The sequence below is a fragment of the Anoplopoma fimbria genome, chromosome 13 (genome assembly GCF_027596085.1).
Source record: "Anoplopoma fimbria isolate UVic2021 breed Golden Eagle Sablefish chromosome 13, Afim_UVic_2022, whole genome shotgun sequence".
NCBI classification, from domain to species: domain Eukaryota; kingdom Metazoa; phylum Chordata; class Actinopteri; order Perciformes; family Anoplopomatidae; genus Anoplopoma; species Anoplopoma fimbria.
In genome coordinates, this window is record NC_072461.1 from 12,296,733 (window position 1) to 12,315,432 (window position 18,700).

Here is an 18,700-nt window from a genome sequence, read left to right on the forward strand (position 1 = left end):
ACATTACTTCAGGAACATTATAAAAGCTGTTTTTTAACATATGGAACTATTGGAGGTTAAGGTGATTTTAGTCAAAATGTGTAAGACGTCATGAACAGAAACATTAATCAAAGATCTCTTCAGTAATAATGTAAAAAAACTGTATTTAAATATGTGAAATTATTGAAGGTTAAGTTGATTTTGAAGTCAGTATTTGTTTGTAGGCATGACATGTGGACCAGGGTATAGATGTAGATTAAGTCACATGTTATCCTATCTATTTTTGTTTTAATAATTCACTCATCTGTGTATATTCTTACTTTACATATATCTTAATAGTCTTAATACATGATAAGGTTTTATTGATATCTATGCCATTATCAACTCTGCTTATCAGACTCACTCTTTATCAGCTTCACGATCAACTTTCTGTGTGTAAAACAACTCTGATGGATCAGAGAATTTGGAAGTGGTTCTTGTTTCCCATCCCTACTGATAAAGTTGGAGCCATGAATTTAAAGACTTTGAATGTAATTAGAAGGATTTTGATTTCAATCCTAAACAAGAATCCTTAACAGAAAGCCAGAGATTAAGCAAAGCCAACAACAGGGAACTCTGAAGAGGTTAGACTTTGGTTTAAACAAGAATATGTTACCTTACCTTAGTCAAGACGAGAGGAGACACGAGAATGGACAATTTGTTCAGACTGGACTAACTTCAGGACTTGAGCTGGTTGTAAAGGAAATGCAATATTGGAGAATTTATCATTATAAAATAGTCCTACATTTGTAAGAGAGGTCCTTTGCAAAGGGGATTTTCTAACATTGGTTGTTTTGTCCAACTGTCCAAAAACAATATGTCATATTCAATATAACAATGATTTATTGTAAAAGCCAAAATAACAGCAAGTCCAGACATTGTTCGACATTTTTGCACAGGTCATGAAAAGTGATATTCATATATAATGTGACACATTTATGGATGATGAATTCTTCACATTAACAATATGTGGAGCAGCAGTAAAGATTTTATTACAGAGCGCACACATTAAGACATCTGGGCTTCACTTGGTGAATACCGATAGCAGTGTGTCCGATTAAACTGGGACTAATGTGTTTACTTGTAAAACTAAACATTTCCAGTTCGTCTAAACAGTTAATGGGAGACCTGCATTTATGGCATGTTCTATAAACATCAAGCCACCCAGTCTGCTGCCTCAGCTTTCACACAAAAGGGAAAAGTTGAGGTTCCAAACTTCCACTTGAGTCTTTTCTTTTTTTAAAGAACCAGAATAAAAAAATAACATATATGTGGTTTTCGAATTAGAACATTTCAGCTTTTACAGTGATGTCTCTGTTTTTTCCTCTTCAGCAACCGTTGGTCCGTCTGCGTGGTGGGGCCATCGTAGGCGAGGGTCGAGTGGAGGTGTTGAAAAACGGAGAGTGGGGCACCATATGTGATGACAACTGGAGCTTGCTGTCTGCCACTGTGGTGTGTCGAGAGCTGGGCTTCGGTACAGCCATAGAGGCCCTGTCCGGAGGTCGCCTGGGACAAGGTATACTGGTTTTACATTCTCAGTTATTTGTGGTAGAAAACTCGTTTTCCAGCCTCTCCTTGCTTCACATTCAATTCTGCGGGCAAAACATAAAGAAAGGCGAAGGGGAAAAGGGTTTTTCCCAAAACTAAAGCCTTAAAATATAACTAATCTAAGCTAGAGTGCTGCATAAAGGACAAAATAATAAAGAAGTGGATTATGAGCAGCAGCAGCCTTGTATAAGTACATGGTCGACCTGAAACAGTCCCATGCCAACGAGCTCAGAATGACTCTCTTTATTGTTGGACCAACCGTGCATGTATATTTCCTGCAAGGCACGGGATGGAAGGTTATGACTGTGTGGCAAAACCCACATATCCAAAACGTTTCAGGCAGTAATTCTATCCTTTAAGTGTTCCTCCTCCTATCACCCTGGCGAGCCACTGAGCTGAGTATCATGGACTCACAGAATGATGGTGAAAGCGATTTAGCTCGGTGGAACAGGATTAGGTACATTGCACCGGTCTGTGAGGATGGGAATCCATCCCTGAGCTGTTATGAACTCACATATCTTTCTGTAAGGATATATTGAGATTCCTGTGTATTCAATCTGGAAGGAACTCGCTGAGAAAAATAGGCTTTTTAGCTGCTAAACGCTCCACTGTGGTCACAACTGTTTTCTTCTGGAAAGAAGTGAGAGTGAACCAAATCTTTAAAGTTGTTGGCCAGAAAAGACAAAACAATGTCTGCAAGAGGCCAAAACGCTGACAGCAGATTCAGGTGATACTCCTCTGTACGTTTGTAAGTACCAAGCTCAGGAGTTAGTTTTTAAAAGTCCAAGTCGATACCAAAGACTTTGAGCTAGAGTCCAAGTCATTTCTTAAGGCTGTTATGATTGTAATGAACCTTCGATCATCTGCGTCACGCCATCCGGTCTCTTTAGAACACGGAACAGCGATATAGCTAAAGTTAATTAAAATCATGTATTCTACTGCCTTATCATCATTCCTTTATCTATTAGCATACAGTAAAAGCCTTGATAAGTTGTTTGTTATATGATCACTTTAAACCGTCTATTGCAAAACAATATGAAAAAAAACACACAGTTCAATTTTACTTTAAAGTAAATTACTGTATTTTACTCCTAAATATGTATATAGACTAACATTAATCAGGGTAACAGGAAGATATTGCTAGGCAGTAATAACTGCCATTTTTTGTGAGTTAAAGTTATGTCTCATTCATTGTGTGTGGTATTTAAGTGTGAAGTCCCAAGTCCAAGTCTCTTAAACACCTGTGTCGATGTAAATTAAAAACTTAGCTCCTCACAGTCGTGTCATACCTGGTCCCAAAAACACAAGAGGATGGCAGTCAAATGATAATGCTTAAAAGAATGACACCTATCACATGGTTTGATCCATTGCTATTATAGAAATATTATTAGAGCAGCTTTGAAGTTTTTAAAGGCCTGGTTGTTGCAGCAGGAGAAGATAATTCAATTGCACAAAAAAGGCTTTTTTTTTTTTTAACTGCCTCCACCCAAATACAATTTAAAAAAAGTCCAATTAATGACAATAATGAAATGATTGTTTTTGCAACTTTAGCAGTATATTGTAAGCAAACATATACTGTGACTACATATAGATTATTGTTAATAATTGTCTTTATTACCCTTGACATTTGTTCAAGGGTGATAAAGTGATTGACATTTGTTAGACTGTTCCATACTTTTAGGGATGAGTCTATTTCCTCACATTTTGGGTCTTTTCAAGCTTAGCAATGGTCCTCTCAGTAGACCCCTCAAGTTTCCTTCACTCGAGCAGTCTCACCTTATGGTCTCCTCCCAGACGACAGCAGCAGGGATTTATCAGCGGCTGCATGGAGAGTATAACAGCAGGTTTAGAAGCTGGAACCCCCCCACACCCATAACAATGTCCCACTGACGCCCTTCTAAACTACACAGTCAGCAGATATCCACCCTGTTCTATACAGTGTTTTAAAGCCTTAGCACACCTGTTATCAGGATAAACTATGGAAAAATGTGAAGGTGTTTTTCTGTTTCATAAACAGGGACATTCAAGTAACATTCCCGTAACATTAGACATGGAAAAAAACGGAGCTTTCCTGTTCCAGAATCTTTTCCCATCATGATTTCTCATCAGTTGCTCTCTTTTCATGGAGAAAAACAAAACTCAGATGGAAATTATCTCAATGATATGAATCATTTATGGAATATACTATGGGAGCAGTTTTGAATTTTCCCATGTGTACTCTTCTGTTGCTGTATTAGCTCTCTGGTTAACTGACTTCTTGTTGTAATGTACAGTATGTATTAGCTTCTCTTTTTTTTTAATAATCTACTGGTTTTTGCTATTTTTCTTTTCCCTTACCTTAATGGCCCATATTGGCTGTAAACTTCATAACTACTTTGTAATCCTGATTATTTTATTTTTTTAAAGGAATTTGGGGAAATACACTTACTCGTTCTAGATGAGATCGACACCACTCTCATGTCTGTACACTGAATATGAAGCTTCAGCTGCTTAGCTTAGCATAATGACTGGAAGTCGGGTAAAAAAAATATATATATATATATATATATATATATATATATATATATATATATATACAGCGGGTAAAATAAGTATTGAACACGTCACCATTTTTCTCAGTAAATATATTTCTAAAGGCGCTATTGACATGAAATTTTCACCAGATGTCGGTAACAACCAAAGTAATCCATACATACAAAAACAAACAAATAAGTTCAGAAATTAAGTTATGTGTAATAAAATGGAACGACACAGGGAAAAAGTATTGAACACATGAAGAAAGGGAGGTGCAAAAAGGCATGGAAAGCCAAGACAGCAGCTGAAATCTATCAGCAGTTAGAAAGCAATCCTGCCCCTTGTCAGTGCAAATTAACATCAGCTGGTGCTCCTCGCAAGATTTCTGACAGAGGAGTGAAAATAATTATCAGAAGAGTTGTCCAAGAGCCAAGGACCACTTGTGGAGAGCTTCAGAAAGACCTGGAATTAGCAGGTACAATTGTTTCAAAGAAAACAATAAGTAATGCACTCAACCGCCGTGGCCTGTATGCACGCTCACCACGCAAGACTCCATTGCTGAAGAAAAAGCATGTTGAAGCTCAAAATTGAACTCTTTGGATGCCATAATACACACCATGTTTGGAGGTGAAATGGCACTGCACATCACCCCAAAAACACCATACCAACAGTGAAGTTTGGAGGTGGGAACATCATGGTGTGGGGCTGTTTTTCAGCAAACGGCACTGGCAAACTTCATATAATTGAAGGAAGGATGAATGGAAAAATGTACCGAGACATTCTTGATAAAAATCTGCTGCCATCTACCAGGATGATGAATATGAAACGAGGGTGGACATTTCAGCAAGACAATGATCCCAAACACACAGCCAAGGAAACTCTCAATTGGTTTCAGAGAAAGAAAATAAAGCTGCTAGAATGGCCCAGCCAATCACCTGACTTGAATCCAATAGAAAATCTATGGAAAGAACTAAAGATCAGAGTTCATAGAAGAGGCCCACGGAACCTTCAAGATTTGAAGACTGTTTGTGTGGACGAATGGGCCAAAATCACACCTGAGCATGTGACTAGTTTCTCCATACAGGAGGCGTCTTGAAGCTGTCATCACCAACAAAGGCTTTTGTACGAAGTATTAAATAAATGTCAGTAAGCGTGTTCAATACTTTTTCCCTGTCATTCCATTTTAATACAAATAACGTATTTGTTTTGTTTTCTTTGTATGTATGGATTACTTGGGTTGTTGCCGACAGCTGGTGAAAATTTCATGTCAATAGCACCTTTAGAAATATATTAACTGAGAAAAATGGTGACGTGTTCAATACTTATTTTACCCGCTGTATACAAATATCTTGTTTGTTTATTCCATACAAAACCAAAATAAAAAAAAAAGACAAGTTGTGGTTCTATGGAGAGTCACAGGCTTTAACCATTACTTCTCTTAGTCCTTACTGTTGGTACTGGAAGGCCGATTTTTTACTTTGGGCTGAGCCAGGTAAAAAAAAAAGAAATTGTATTTGCTGCTTCCAGCTTTTATACTAAGCTAGCTATTACAAATGTTGAACTATTGCGTTTACATTTTTAGATCTTAAACCAGTGCATTATTTTTTAATAGAAATTACATTACATTACATTACAGTCATTTAGCAGACGCTTTTATCCAAAGCGACTTACAGGAAGTGTATTCAACATAGGTATTCAAGGGAACTACGAGACCAGAAGTCAGAAGTGCATCTCCTTTCTTAAACAAGCATCTTAAAGCATAAACCAGAGCAAAAGTATAGTGCAGAGGCAAATTACTACGAAAACAATAATTGCAACAGACTAATACGAATACAATAAGTGCTACAAACTACTACAAATAGGATAAGTGCAGTAAACGAATACGAATTCAATAAGTGCAGCGAACTGATACGAATACAGTGAGTGCAACAACTAATACGAATACAATAAGTGCTACGAGGAAGGCTCAGGGTAGTACTTCTTGAAGAGGTGAGTTTTCAGCCTGCGCCGAAAGATGGGCAGCGACTCTGCTGTCCTGACATCAGTGGGGAGTTCATTCCACCACTGAGGGGCCAGGACAGAAAAAAGCTGTGACCGGGTGGATTGGCCGCAGGGACCTCTGAGCGACGGGGCAACCAATCGCCCCGAGGCAGCAGAGCGAAGTGGTCGGGCGGGGGTGTAGGGTTTGACCAAGGCCTGGAGATAGGAAGGAGCTGTTCCTTTCACTGCCCTGTAGGCTAGCACCAGAGTCTTAAACTGGATGCGAGCTCTTACAGGGAGCCAGTGTAGAGAACGGAGAAGGGAAGATGTGTGGGAGAACTTGGGGCGATTGAACACCAGACGTGCTGCAGCTTTCTGGACAAGCTCCAGAGGTCTGATGACCGACGCTGGGGCTCCGGCAAGTAGTGAGTTGCAGTAGTCCAGGCGGGAGATGACCAGAGCCTGGATGAGCACCTGCGCCGTCTCCTCAGTGAGGAAGGGGCGAATCCTCCTGATGTTGTAGAGGAGGAATCTGCAGGAGCGTGTGACCGATGCAATGTTTGCTGAGAACGACAGTTGGTCGTCCAGGGTCACACCCAGATTCCTCACAGTCCGAGTTGGCGTCACCACGGCATCATCAATGGTGATGGACAGGTCTCGGTGCGGGCAACCCTTCCCCGGGAGGAACAGTAGCTCGGTTTTGTCCAGGTTGAGCTTCAGGTGGTGTGTCGCCATCCACTTCGAGATGTCAGCCAAGCACGCAGCAATGCGTGCCTCCACTTGGGTGTCACCGGGAGGAAATGACAAGACCAGCTGGGTGTCATCGGCATAACAATGGTAGGAGAAGTCATGCGAGCGAATAACAGAACCCAGAGATGATGTGTAGAGCGAGAAGAGAAGGGGGCCCAGAACTGAACCTTGTGGAACCCCCGTAGTCAGCATGCGTGGTTCCGACACGGCCCCCTCCATGTCACCTGGTAGGATCGGCCTGTCAGGTAGGATGCAAACAGGGAGAGTGCAGAGCCTGAGACGCCCATCCCCTCAAGGGTGGAGAGGAGGATCTGGTGGTTCACCGTGTCAAACGCCGCTGACAGGTCCAGGAGAATCAGGACAGAGGAGAGAGAGTTCGCTCTCGCGGCGTGAAGCGACTCTGTCACCGCAAGGAGGGCCGTCTCTGACGAGTGACCCACCTTGAACCCGGACTGGTGGAAGACAGTTGTTTGGAGACAGCGCGTTCAAGTGTTTTGGATAGAAAGGGTAGAAGAGAAACCGGTCTGAAGTTCTTGACATCAGAGGGGTCAAGTGATGGTTTTTTCAGAACGGGGGTGACTGGCAGTCTTGAAAGCCGAGGGAAAGCATCCCGAGACGAGAGATGTGTTGATGAGGTGGGTGGGTGAGGAAAGGAAGGAGTTCAGTGGCAATAGACTGAAGAAGAGGGGAGGGTATCGGGTCAAGGGAGCACGTGGTGGGGCGGTTAGATGTAACAAGGTCGAGGACCTCGTTAGGGGAGAGGGGAGCAAAATAGGGTAAGATGGGGTGTGGAGAGGGAGGGGGGAGCTGAGGGGGAAGAGCTGGAGAGGATAGAGAGGGAGAGGGTGGACAGGGAGAGGGGGGCTGAGAGAAGGAGGATCTGATATCGTTTACCTTCTTGTCAAAGAAGTTGGCGAAATCATCAGGGAGAAGGGAGGAAGTAGGAGGAGGGGGTGGGGGTTGGAGGAGTGAAGAGAAAGTTTCAAAGAGTTTTTTAGGATTGGAAGCAGAGGTTAGGATTTTAGAGCGGAAAAAAGCCGCTTTAGCAGTAGCTAGAGAGGAGGAAAAAGTGGAAAGGAGAGATTGGAAGTTAAGAAGGTCCTCCGGGAAATGGTGAACTTACATGAAATCCGGACACAACCCAGACAATTCTCGTCCATAATAATTGTTTTTCGCTCTCAGGTTCAGTGGTAAACAGTTACCAAACGGTTCCTCCTGTCTGTGTATTTCAGGTATGGGCCCGGTGCACATGAACGAGGTGGAGTGCTCTGGATTTGAGAAGTCCATCACAGAGTGTTCCTTCAACAAGGAGTCTCTGGGTTGCAGCCATGAGGAGGATGCAGCCGTCAGATGTAACGTTCCTGCTATGGGCTTCCAGGAGTCGGTGAGAATCAAAAAACACTACAGCAACGCACTCATTAAGAAACACATGTTTTGTTACTACCGATTATAACGGGAGGCTAGATTGGTCTTTCCAAGTCTTTTATGAATATGTATGACTTGCAGATGTTAACATATGTGAGTTTATTTCGCACATCATTTTTCTATATAACAATCATCAATAGCTGATTGTAGGCTGCAATTGTTTATTTTCAATAATGTGTTTTAAATATATTGCATTAATACAGATCATTTCACAGTTTCTCACTGCATATTTGCATTTGTTACACCTCTTTGCCGGTGTGTTTCTGGGTTTTACATCTGTCTGTTCGTCTGGTTGTCTGTCCGTCCCATTCTAATGAACGTGATGTCTCAGGAACGCCTGAAGGGAATTTCATTACATTTTATTATTTAATGGTAAAAATTTCAGTGGTCAAAGGTCAAGGTCGATGTGAAATCACACAACACATTCTTGTCCATAACTCAAGAATTCATATGCCTATTATCACACAAATGTCTAAAAGGGTGAAAGTGATGACATTTTGGTCTAACATGGATACCGAGAGGCGGTAATTCTAGTTACACCAGTTTCTTTACTGCCTGTTCATTTAGTTCATCCTCGTAGTGCTCCAAGTCATAAGTAGTAGTAGTTTTATTAGACCTGTCATGCATATATTACCTTCCCTAAACCTCAGAATCATTGGTTGCATTACATTTAATAACCCTCTTAAGATAGAGATGCCTTTTCATGATTGCTGGATTTGTTACTTTGTAGTAAATATTTATTTCCTGGTGAGGAATTCTGTCTTTACTTAGGTTTGATGAAAAAACATTTTCCTCAACATTTTGAAAGTTCATCCAGTCAAACATCACTTATTCACGTACCAGTGTGGCTTTAGCCTTGAGGTCTGTTGTGTTTTTTGTGCCCATGTAGCTGCGTCTGAGTGGAGGTCGTAACCCCTATGAGGGCCGCGTGGAGGTGCTGGTGGAGAGGAACGGGTCTCTGGTGTGGGGGACGGTGTGCAGTGACACCTGGGGAACCATGGAGGCCATGGTGGTTTGCAGGCAGCTGGGCCTGGGCTTCGCCAGCAACGCTTTCCAGGTACAAGTCACAGCAGCCATGGGGTCTGAATGAGTCTGTTTTAGTTTGTTCTGAAAGAAAAAGTATGTTTCCCACTTCAGTTTAAATGTTACTACCTTTAAAGTAAATAGCTGAAAAGAACAAAACCAACAAATGGTGTATGTTGTTTCATGTAATCTGAACACAGTATCCTCCACAGGAAAAGTCACAGTTTAACTCTGATTTCATTATACTTAACAAGTCAAATTAGTACCAGATCTCTTAAGTAATGATTAATTTATTGCTGTGTGCACACAATTTCTCACTAATCAACCATACCATGGAAATAACTTAACAAAATTTTGTAATAATAGTGAAAAAAGAGAGTTATTTTGGGTTTAGTTAATTGTTAACAATTTCCAGATGGATTTCCTTAAAACACTTTTCTATTAAAAACTGAGCAATTATTTATTTAAATTTCACTTATTGTTGTAGACTTAATCCTTTTATATCCTTTAAATTATATATCTACATATCAGTTGAAAGCCCTTTTGCAACTATATTATGTCCTGATTTGAAACTAATTTCTGTTAAAAATGAAATGTCACTGGCCTTCATCATGGAGATTGTCATTGTGGTTAAAATTGTCCGTGTTTCTATTTTACCAGTTATTTTACTTTAAAAGTGTTTGCAGTGCTGTGGAGTGAAGAGCAGAGGTTTAAGAGTGGAACTTGTTAAAATATTGTTTTCTGTATTATTATAGGATATCAGGTTTACCTTGAGAAGAAGTGAGAAGGACTGTCTGTTGTAATTGGGTTGTCTTTACTATGTTATGGTTGTTATGTTAGCCTCATACTTCATCAGGCAGCACAAATTAATATATTCCAGCAATTGGAACATAACGTTGCACATGCCTTTGCAGCTCAAATTGCATTTAGTAAAAAAAAAAAAAGTTAGATTATATATCACTGCAGTGATGATATAAAAGGAGAGAGTATGCCCTCTAGTGGTCAAAGTAATATATAGCCGTTTCTTCACAACAATTTATGTTTTTATTGGGAGCATTGGTTTCCTGATTAAAAAGAGGACATAATGGTCCCATCACAGTATATATTCTTTTATACAATTTGAAGCTTTATCGAGTACAATCCAATAAGTACATTAGTACCTAAAAGCTTATTTACCATCCTTTTATTTAGTTTCCAGTTATTACGAGTGAACATGATTTGTGTTATAATTATACGGTTAAACCATCTGGGGTCATTTTTACCAAATAAGTCATTGAAATTAACCCGCAGTCATTCAAAGAGACCTTGGTCTCACTATGGCCCCCTGTCAAAATAAAAGTTGAATAAATGTGCTCTCAATTTAGATTTTTATGTAGAGTTTTTATGTCTGACTCCTTTGAAATAACTTACAGAGCACCTTTACTCCCCCTAGTGTGTGATACTTTAAATTAGGATCAATGGCAAACATGAATTCAATATATAGTGACATCTTTTAAAGCTGCATATGTGGAATTGGGTGATTTTGGCTGCGTTGTCCCAGGACCTACATTTGTGTTTGAAAAAACACTAACTAAAACAGAAAACAATATGTAGTCATCAGGAAAAAATTGATTGACAAAGTCATAAAAGTTGGAATGAGGGTCTGCAGGGGCCCCAGTCTGTAGGATGAGGGTACAGTTTTCAGGAACTTGCACTTGATACTTTATACCTCTCCTCCACTACATTTCAGAGGCCTTTCCTACTCACTACATGTATTTCACTACTATAGTTACTAATTAAATTACAGATTTTCATCAATCTTCAGCTACAACATCTGATCAGCCTATATATAATCTACTGTAATATGATGTGTCGTTATAAATTAAGATGCTAAACACTTTATAAAGAATGTATCATCAGTTCCATATTGATGCATTATTAATATAAACCAGTGATATGATTAATAGTAGTAAATATCATTTTGCATAATGAGGTCATTTTCTTTTGTTCCTGAGGGTCCAAGGACACAGGAAGTTAATGTTTTATAGATTTTAAAGCCCTCTGAAGCTTATTTGTGATTTGTGATATTGTGCTATACAAATCAAATTGAATTGATTTCAATTATACCGATAATACCTCTGTACTTTTGCTGGAGTCAAATTTTAAACGCAGGACTTTCACTTATAATGGTTTATTTTTAGCCAACTAAAAGGTGTTAACTAGCTGTGATCAGTGATGGATTATGAAGTATTCCAGTATTTCAAACATACATCTGCTTATGGTGGAATCTACTCAAAAAGTTGCCCTTTAAATACCCTAAGCCTTAGAGTATTTAAAGGGCAACTTTTTGATTAGAGGTTCTTATGGATCTTACAGTTCCACAAGTACGTGATCTATCAAAGTTAATTATACCAGAGGTGGATGACATATGGATGTCCTCCCACTGTCATCTGTGAACCTTGTGTCATGTTCTGTCCACAGGAGACTTGGTACTGGCCAGGAGAGGTGAGTGCTGACTCGGTGTTAATGAGCGGCGTCCGCTGCTCCGGTACGGAGATGTCTCTGTCCCACTGCCTGCACCACGGAGCTCACCTCAGCTGTGCCAAAGGAGGGGGACGCAACGCCGCCGGAGTCTCCTGCTCTGAGAGTAAGAAACCACTAATGGATATGTTGCTGGTGGTGAATGCTTTTGAGAGGTAAATGTCAGAAAATGTGCCCGAGAATAAGGAAAATCCATCTTCTGCTCCTTTTATGATGCTGAAGTTTGTAGGGTCATGAATGAATGAGTAAAGAAAAATGTTTTTTTTTTTAATTTATATTTTAACTAGAACCTTTGCCATCCAATTTGTTAGTCAACACTGAGTTTTAATTCATCCAAATAACATCATTTCTGCCTCTGGAGAAGCTCTACCTCGCAGAAATGTTTGCGTAACTGAAACTCAAATATCCCTCAGGAATCACCAGAGGGCTCTGCAGTTTGAAACACAAACATTTACATGACGTGCCAGAGCTTTTCCGTGTCTTTTTGCCAATGACGGGACCTGTTCTCCATGTTTCCTTAATATGTTTTGCCTCCGTCTGCTTCTCTGTGGTTTCTCTTTCATCCTCCCGTCCACAGCGGCTCCCGACCTGGTGTTGAACCCTCAGGTGGTGGAGCAGACCACCTACATGGAGGACCGGCCCATGTTCATGCTGCAGTGTGCGCACGAGGAGAACTGTCTGTCCTCCACCGCCAGCCAGGCACCGGCCAACACCTACCGCCGCCTGCTGCGCTTCTCCTCCCAGATCCACAACAATGGGCAGTCTGACTTCCGGCCCAAAGCGGGCAGACATTCCTGGGTGTGGCACGACTGTCACAGGTCAGTGTCAACGGAATATTTTACCTGTCCTTGGATTTCATCCCTAAATTCATCATATGATAATTCCACAGTAGCAAGCTTTTTTTAATTGGTTGACACCAGGGACAAACTTGTTTGCTAATACAAAGTGTTAAAATTGTCTGTTTCATTCTGTTAAACCTCCAAATATTCTTCCCTTTGCTTCAGAAATAGTTAAACATGTTGGTAAGAGTGGTATTGGAAATAGATTTGTTTCTTTCTCTCATAGAATTGAATGATACATCTGTCTGTGTGTTAAGTACAGAGCTGAAGTCGGCAGGTGATTAGCCTAGCTTAGCATAAAGGTCCCGGCTCTCTTTAAAGTTGAAAAATGACGGCGTATAACACATTATGTCTTGTTAGTTTAATCAGTACATAAACAGAAATGCATAGGTGACATCTTATAGTTTTAGGGGGAACTGTTTCTTGATGAACAGCAGCTGGGCCCAGTGACTTTCAGGTCCCCAAGAAGTGCTGGTGTTGTTCAACAGGAAGTAAAGCAGCAATTATTTTCTTTTTCTTTTCTGTTAATTTACAAATCAAACACCAAGATACAAAATGTTAATCATTGAACTATACTAATGTTGCTAGAAGTATTTCTTGACTTTAATATACATTTTTATCGAACTCGCAGAAAGAAGCAAATATGTGTATGTCCCCGGAGATTTTCTTCAATTAACTGCTAATCTAGCTCAAATAAAATCTTTTTTCACTTTGGGTGTGGGGAATACTAACTAAATGTTTAAATTATACTTGCAGTGACTTAAAAATCTTAAATGCACTAGTGCAGTCCTCCCCAAAGAACAGTGAGCCTACTGAAATGCATGTGACATTTATCATACATTATAATTAGTGGAAGCACTCGTAACCAGTTTATAATCCAGGAACATTTAAATGCTACTTTATTATAAATCACAAGCATAAAGTTCTTTGTAAACCACATAGCAGAAATTACATCTCAAATTAGACTTCATTCAGAGAAAGAGACAGAACGTTACGTTCTTCTGCCCTGTAATTGGACGTGTGCTGCAAGTTAGATCTTCTGTACAAAAAAAGTCCTACAATTTTGTGGTTCCTGTGTTGGCTGGAGGAACAGTTCACTGTTGGCAGCTTCACACGGCTACCAGCTTTCCACATGCCAAACCTTTGGCACCTTTGATTGGCAGAACTTGACAGAGAGCATCAGGCCGTATTCAGACCATTGGATTGCAGATCCCAATTTGTGATTTTCTTTTTGTCCCTCCTTGCTGGCGACAGCTGTGCCTGGAGGCATTTTGTTTTCAGGTTGTCCAAACTTCCGGTCTGTTTCTCTTGAATACCATATCTCTTGGGCAAATGTCATCTGGTTAGATTTTGGTGGTTAAATGTCAAAGGTCACTGTGACCTCACGTCTGTCCCATCCTCGTGAATGTGATATCTCAAGAACGCCTTAACAGATTTTTTTCAAATAAAGCACAAACCTCCACTTGGATTTAAAGATGAACTTATTAGAATTTGTTTGGGTCAGTGTTTAAGTTCACTGTCATCTCACATTACACATTGGCCATAATTCAAGACTTGATATGCTAATTATGACAATTTCACACAAATGTCTCATTAAATTCTGACATGAAAGATAGAAATTATGAAATGATGACATTCAGGACAGACATGGATGTAAAATGCAACTTGACTGTTTTGCAGAGGCCTACAATCCTAGGTCGGTAATTAGAGTTTGACCGTTGGTGCTCTCTCTTTACCAGACTAGAGCTACAATAACGAGGAGTGCCGTTGTGCGAGATTTTGAGCCTGACTGTGTTCGTAAAACTACATTTCTGTCTGTGTGTGTAGGCATTATCACAGCATGGAGGTGTTTACGCTCTACGACCTGTTCACCCTCAATGGAACCAAAGTGGCAGAAGGACACAAAGCAAGTTTTTGCCTGGAGGACTCGGAGTGTGACGAAGGTGAGAATTAAAAGAGGAATTTCCTATTTTGATTTAAAGATTGTGTATATGTTTTAACTTTTCAGAAATGTGGAAGACTTTTTTGAATAATGGGCTTTTAAAGTAAGTGGTAAATGGACTCGTACTTGTATAAGTACATTAATTCAGCTCTGATAGAATGGCCACCATCCATCAAGGCCAGTTAACAATTCACACCCATTAACACACTGATTACACAGCCTTCGGGAGCAATTTTGTGTCTTGCCCAAGGATCGAACCACCGATCTTTTGGTTAAAGGACAACCTGCACAGCCGCCAAAGCTGCAAATATGTATTCATACATGTCAAGGCGAGATTATGTTTTTTCGTGTTGCCTGTCCCATTATCTCAGAAACACCTGGAGGGATTTTTTTTCAGATTTGGCACAAACTTTGGACTCAAGGATAAACTGATTAGATTTGGGTCATCAAAGGTCAAGGGTCACTGTGACCTAACATCTGTCCCATACTTGTGAATATGATATCTCAGCTGTTTGGAATTTCTTCAAATTTGGCACCAATTGACATTGATTCTTGTCAATTGGCATGAAGAAATGATCAAATTACTGTGTAATGTGCAAGGGGTCACTTTAAGATAAAGATCACCCTGCTCTGTAGTTGCACTCAGATCTAGAAATCTTTTTAGCTTTTCACATTCATTGTTTCGTTTTTCCGCCCCACAGCTTTACAGTTTTGGTTCACCCTTTGGTTCACTGCTCTCCTCAACCACGTCTCCAAGCACAAGGAAGCTGTTTTTCTGGCAAATCAGTTCAGATAAACCCAGTGTACACTACCTGTCCAGCATCAAACATCAGACAGGCAGCTCCTAAATGCTCCATTGTGTTAACCTACATCTATAGGGTAAGCATAATGGAGCATTTAGCCGCTAAAAAGACTAACCATTTTCTCAGAAGCTGGTGGAGACCAAAACAGAGCTAAAAGGAAAGACTATTGAACTTAAACTCATCAGTCGTCCAGAAACACAATTACAAATTAATGCTAATGTTGGAGTCTGCAGGGTGTCTAAATGAGCAACTGTACGCTAACCCTTTCACCATAACAACTTCATTATATGATGATAAGTCAATGCTGTGTTTACAGATTGTTTCATGCAACTTTGACATTTATGAATGGATATAAGAGGGTTTATTTGCCAACATTTTCCTTATTTTATAATGTCCTGTTACAGGTATTGAAAAGAGGTATGAGTGTGCTAACTTTGGAGAGCAGGGTATCACTGTGGGCTGCTGGGATACCTACAGGCACGACATCGACTGCCAGTGGATCGACATAACTGAACTCAAACCTGGAGATTACATTTTCCAGGTAATGTTCCCATGTTCCATTGTTCTGTTTTATCTCTAAATAAAGAGTACAATGTTTTAACAGCACTGGCCTCTCACAGCTATCCCACACATGTTCTTCCTCTCACAGATAGTAATTAATCCAAACTATGAGGTACCAGAGTCGGACTACACCAATAACATCATGAAATGCAGGTGTCGATATGATGGCCATCGTGTGTGGATGTACAGCTGCCATAATGGTAAGATCACTCAATTATTTCATATCTGTGACATGAAATGTTGATGATCAAAGAATTTAAAGGTGCAATGTGTAAGAACAGGTCAGAATTTACATTTATAACATTTAAAAAATGATACTTAAGATGACTTCAAACTGTAAATGTAACACACGTCATAAATCACACAAATGCATCATGTATACTGATCATATTTTTACTTTAGTTTTGACAGAAGATACATTTTACTCATCCAATGCAAGCATCTAATGAAGTATGACAGTTTGGTCATGTGAGAGAGAAGATGTAAGGATTAAATTTTATGAAAAAAAAAAAAAGTCTAAGAAGACTTTGTTTAAAGTGTTATCAATAAATGTATAATCTAGTATTATATATATATATATACAATATAAAATTGACTTGATTTTCTTATTTATTATCTTATATACTGAACTGTACTAGAACTGTTGGAATCAGATGTGATCGAGGACTACTGTTGAGGCGTTACTCTCTCTCTGTCTCTGGTAGGTGGCTCATTAAGCACTGAAACAGAGCAGACGTTCCCAGGCCTCCTCAACAACCAGGTGACCCACAGGTAAAGACGAAGCGGTGCAGACAGACCATCTGCAGCCCACCGACCACTACACATCTCCATCAGTAGTGGATCCCCACCCAGCCAGCCCCAGACAAACCATACTTTTACATTCTCCGTCATCCACAAGGCAGCTGCTTTTCTTCGACCCTATACTCTCCTGTAGCTCCCATCCAAAATATTTGTTTATCCCCCCCTCCTCAAACAGAGGCAGCTACAGCCTTACGGACACTTCCAACCTCCCAAGATCAGATCAAGAGAACGGCGAAGCTCTTCTTGTGCCCTGTGATTTTTTCCTTCCATTTTTTTTAAATGAGTGATGATATAAGCCTGCTGGGAAGTTGCAGGGATTTTCTGTGTCTTCTTTGAAGTGCGGCTTTAACAGAACCCTGCTGCGACACTTTTTGTCCAAAGCTCAGCCTGGAGAGTTGGATGTCGGCGCCAGGTTGCGAAGTGCAGCATTTTGGGAATGTCATCAAGACTGTGTCTTCTTTGAAGTGCGGCACTTTAACAGAACCCTGCTGCGACACTTTTTGTCCAAAGCTCAGCCTGGAGAGTTGGATGTCGGCGCCAGGTTGCATGGGGATCTAGAGGAATTATGGTTAACAACAGCAGTGGTCTGTCTTTGGAAATAAATGTGGTATTCTTCCATTTTTCAAGAGTTTCATAAAGTGCCTGTTACACACTTAAGTCCACACACACTGAGTTTATGTTACACAGGCGGACTGAGCATTCATTCTATATGTCAGTTTTGTGTCAGTTATATAAGCAGATCAAGGTTTGGCACCAGCAGGCAAGTCCTCAGAAAGCATACAGCCCCTTTCATCACAAATTACAAGTGCTAATTGCCCGATTCAGTCATAAAATGAATCCTCCAAGGCTGAAATATCACATGCTGAAGAGCCGCAGAGTGCTCCAAAGCCCTCTTTTAATAACTGGAGCATATATTCTCTGAAATTGCTCTGGAAACTGCAAGAACAAGACTTTGGTCTGAATAAGTCAGAGTCTAAATTAGGTCATATTTCAAAGCAGAATTGCACAACAATCCTTTCTGGGCATCAATGTCGCAATGTATCTTGAAAGCAATTTAAAAAATGTAAAAAGAGAGAACGTAACTTTGCTTAACAAGCTACTCATAGAAAAAAAGCGCTGAGCTTTGGAGTAACTTTGTCTAGTGGCCAAACTGTGGCATTACAGCTTCAGGGTCCTTCATGTGATGCGCATTTATAAGGCGCACTGTCGTTTTTTGAAAAATTAAAGATTTACATTGGGAAAGAGAGGCCTGTAAATCAGTGGAGGTAAATCCACCTCCCAGTATGAACACTTCAATAGCCCCTATTTAAAACATTCGGTCCTAAAAGGTGTAAAATGTACTATTAGCCGAATCCAGACTTATTTTCTTTCCTCAGTTCATGTTAATGAGAGGCGGGGTTAAAGGAAACGCCAGTTCACCGCCTCTTTGGGCCCATTGATGTGGAGGATCGCACAAAGACCCAGGATACAATTTATCTGAAATGTATACTCTGAAGTCAAACTTTGTTTTGCTTGATGCTTGAACTTTCATAAGAAACTTGCTCAGTGGCTCCGCCTCCATTACTGTAACCAGTTATCTCTATACATCCATGGGCAGTTTTCAGGGTAGATAGCTAATAAGCTAGTCAGCTGTTGCACATTGTACCAACATCACTGATTAACTGCTTGTCTGACAGCCTTGGCTTGTCAGCTACAGTTACCAGAGCATGCTGGTTTACCAATGTGTGTCAGTCACCTGTCAGCTCAGCTGTCAATCAAACATGTGAACTACCACTCAAAGGTATTTCAGATGTTACTCCAAAGAGCTTTTGTTCTTCCTTTCATTTGAATAATAAAAATATTACCGATACATTGAAAAAATGGATGGTTCTTTAAGACATTTCCGTCTACATGTAACCAAAGCGTGTTTTAAGTCTTCAATGGCACTCTGCTGGCTCTACAGGAGGATCATAGGACTGTTTTACAGTAACGTGCTC

At 40.2% G+C, this 18,700-nt stretch overlaps 1 protein-coding gene and 1 long non-coding RNA gene across 2 annotated transcripts in view; one reads left to right on the forward strand and one right to left on the reverse strand.

The window, feature by feature from the left end:
* The window catches only part of loxl2b (lysyl oxidase-like 2b), a 40,010-nt gene extending 22,970 nt beyond the window's left edge, over nucleotides 1–17,040 (forward strand). The window contains exons 6-14 of the mRNA XM_054610406.1: nucleotides 1,351–1,534; nucleotides 8,043–8,194; nucleotides 9,125–9,292; nucleotides 11,719–11,884; nucleotides 12,356–12,596; nucleotides 14,445–14,560; nucleotides 15,767–15,903; nucleotides 16,012–16,123; nucleotides 16,628–17,040. Coding sequence (XP_054466381.1) covers nucleotides 1,351–1,534; nucleotides 8,043–8,194; nucleotides 9,125–9,292; nucleotides 11,719–11,884; nucleotides 12,356–12,596; nucleotides 14,445–14,560; nucleotides 15,767–15,903; nucleotides 16,012–16,123; nucleotides 16,628–16,698 — 1,347 coding nt within the window. The 3' untranslated portion in view covers nucleotides 16,699–17,040. The remainder of the gene's footprint in view (nucleotides 1–1,350; nucleotides 1,535–8,042; nucleotides 8,195–9,124; nucleotides 9,293–11,718; nucleotides 11,885–12,355; nucleotides 12,597–14,444; nucleotides 14,561–15,766; nucleotides 15,904–16,011; nucleotides 16,124–16,627) is intronic.
* On the reverse strand, nucleotides 1,441–4,085 carry LOC129100872 (uncharacterized). The gene is made up of 3 exons (XR_008531680.1): nucleotides 3,995–4,085; nucleotides 3,268–3,387; nucleotides 1,441–1,524 (listed from the first exon to the last, which is right to left on the reverse strand). It is a non-coding gene; the product is annotated as an uncharacterized LOC129100872 (long non-coding RNA).
* Nucleotides 17,041–18,700: the final 1,660 nt, after the last annotated feature.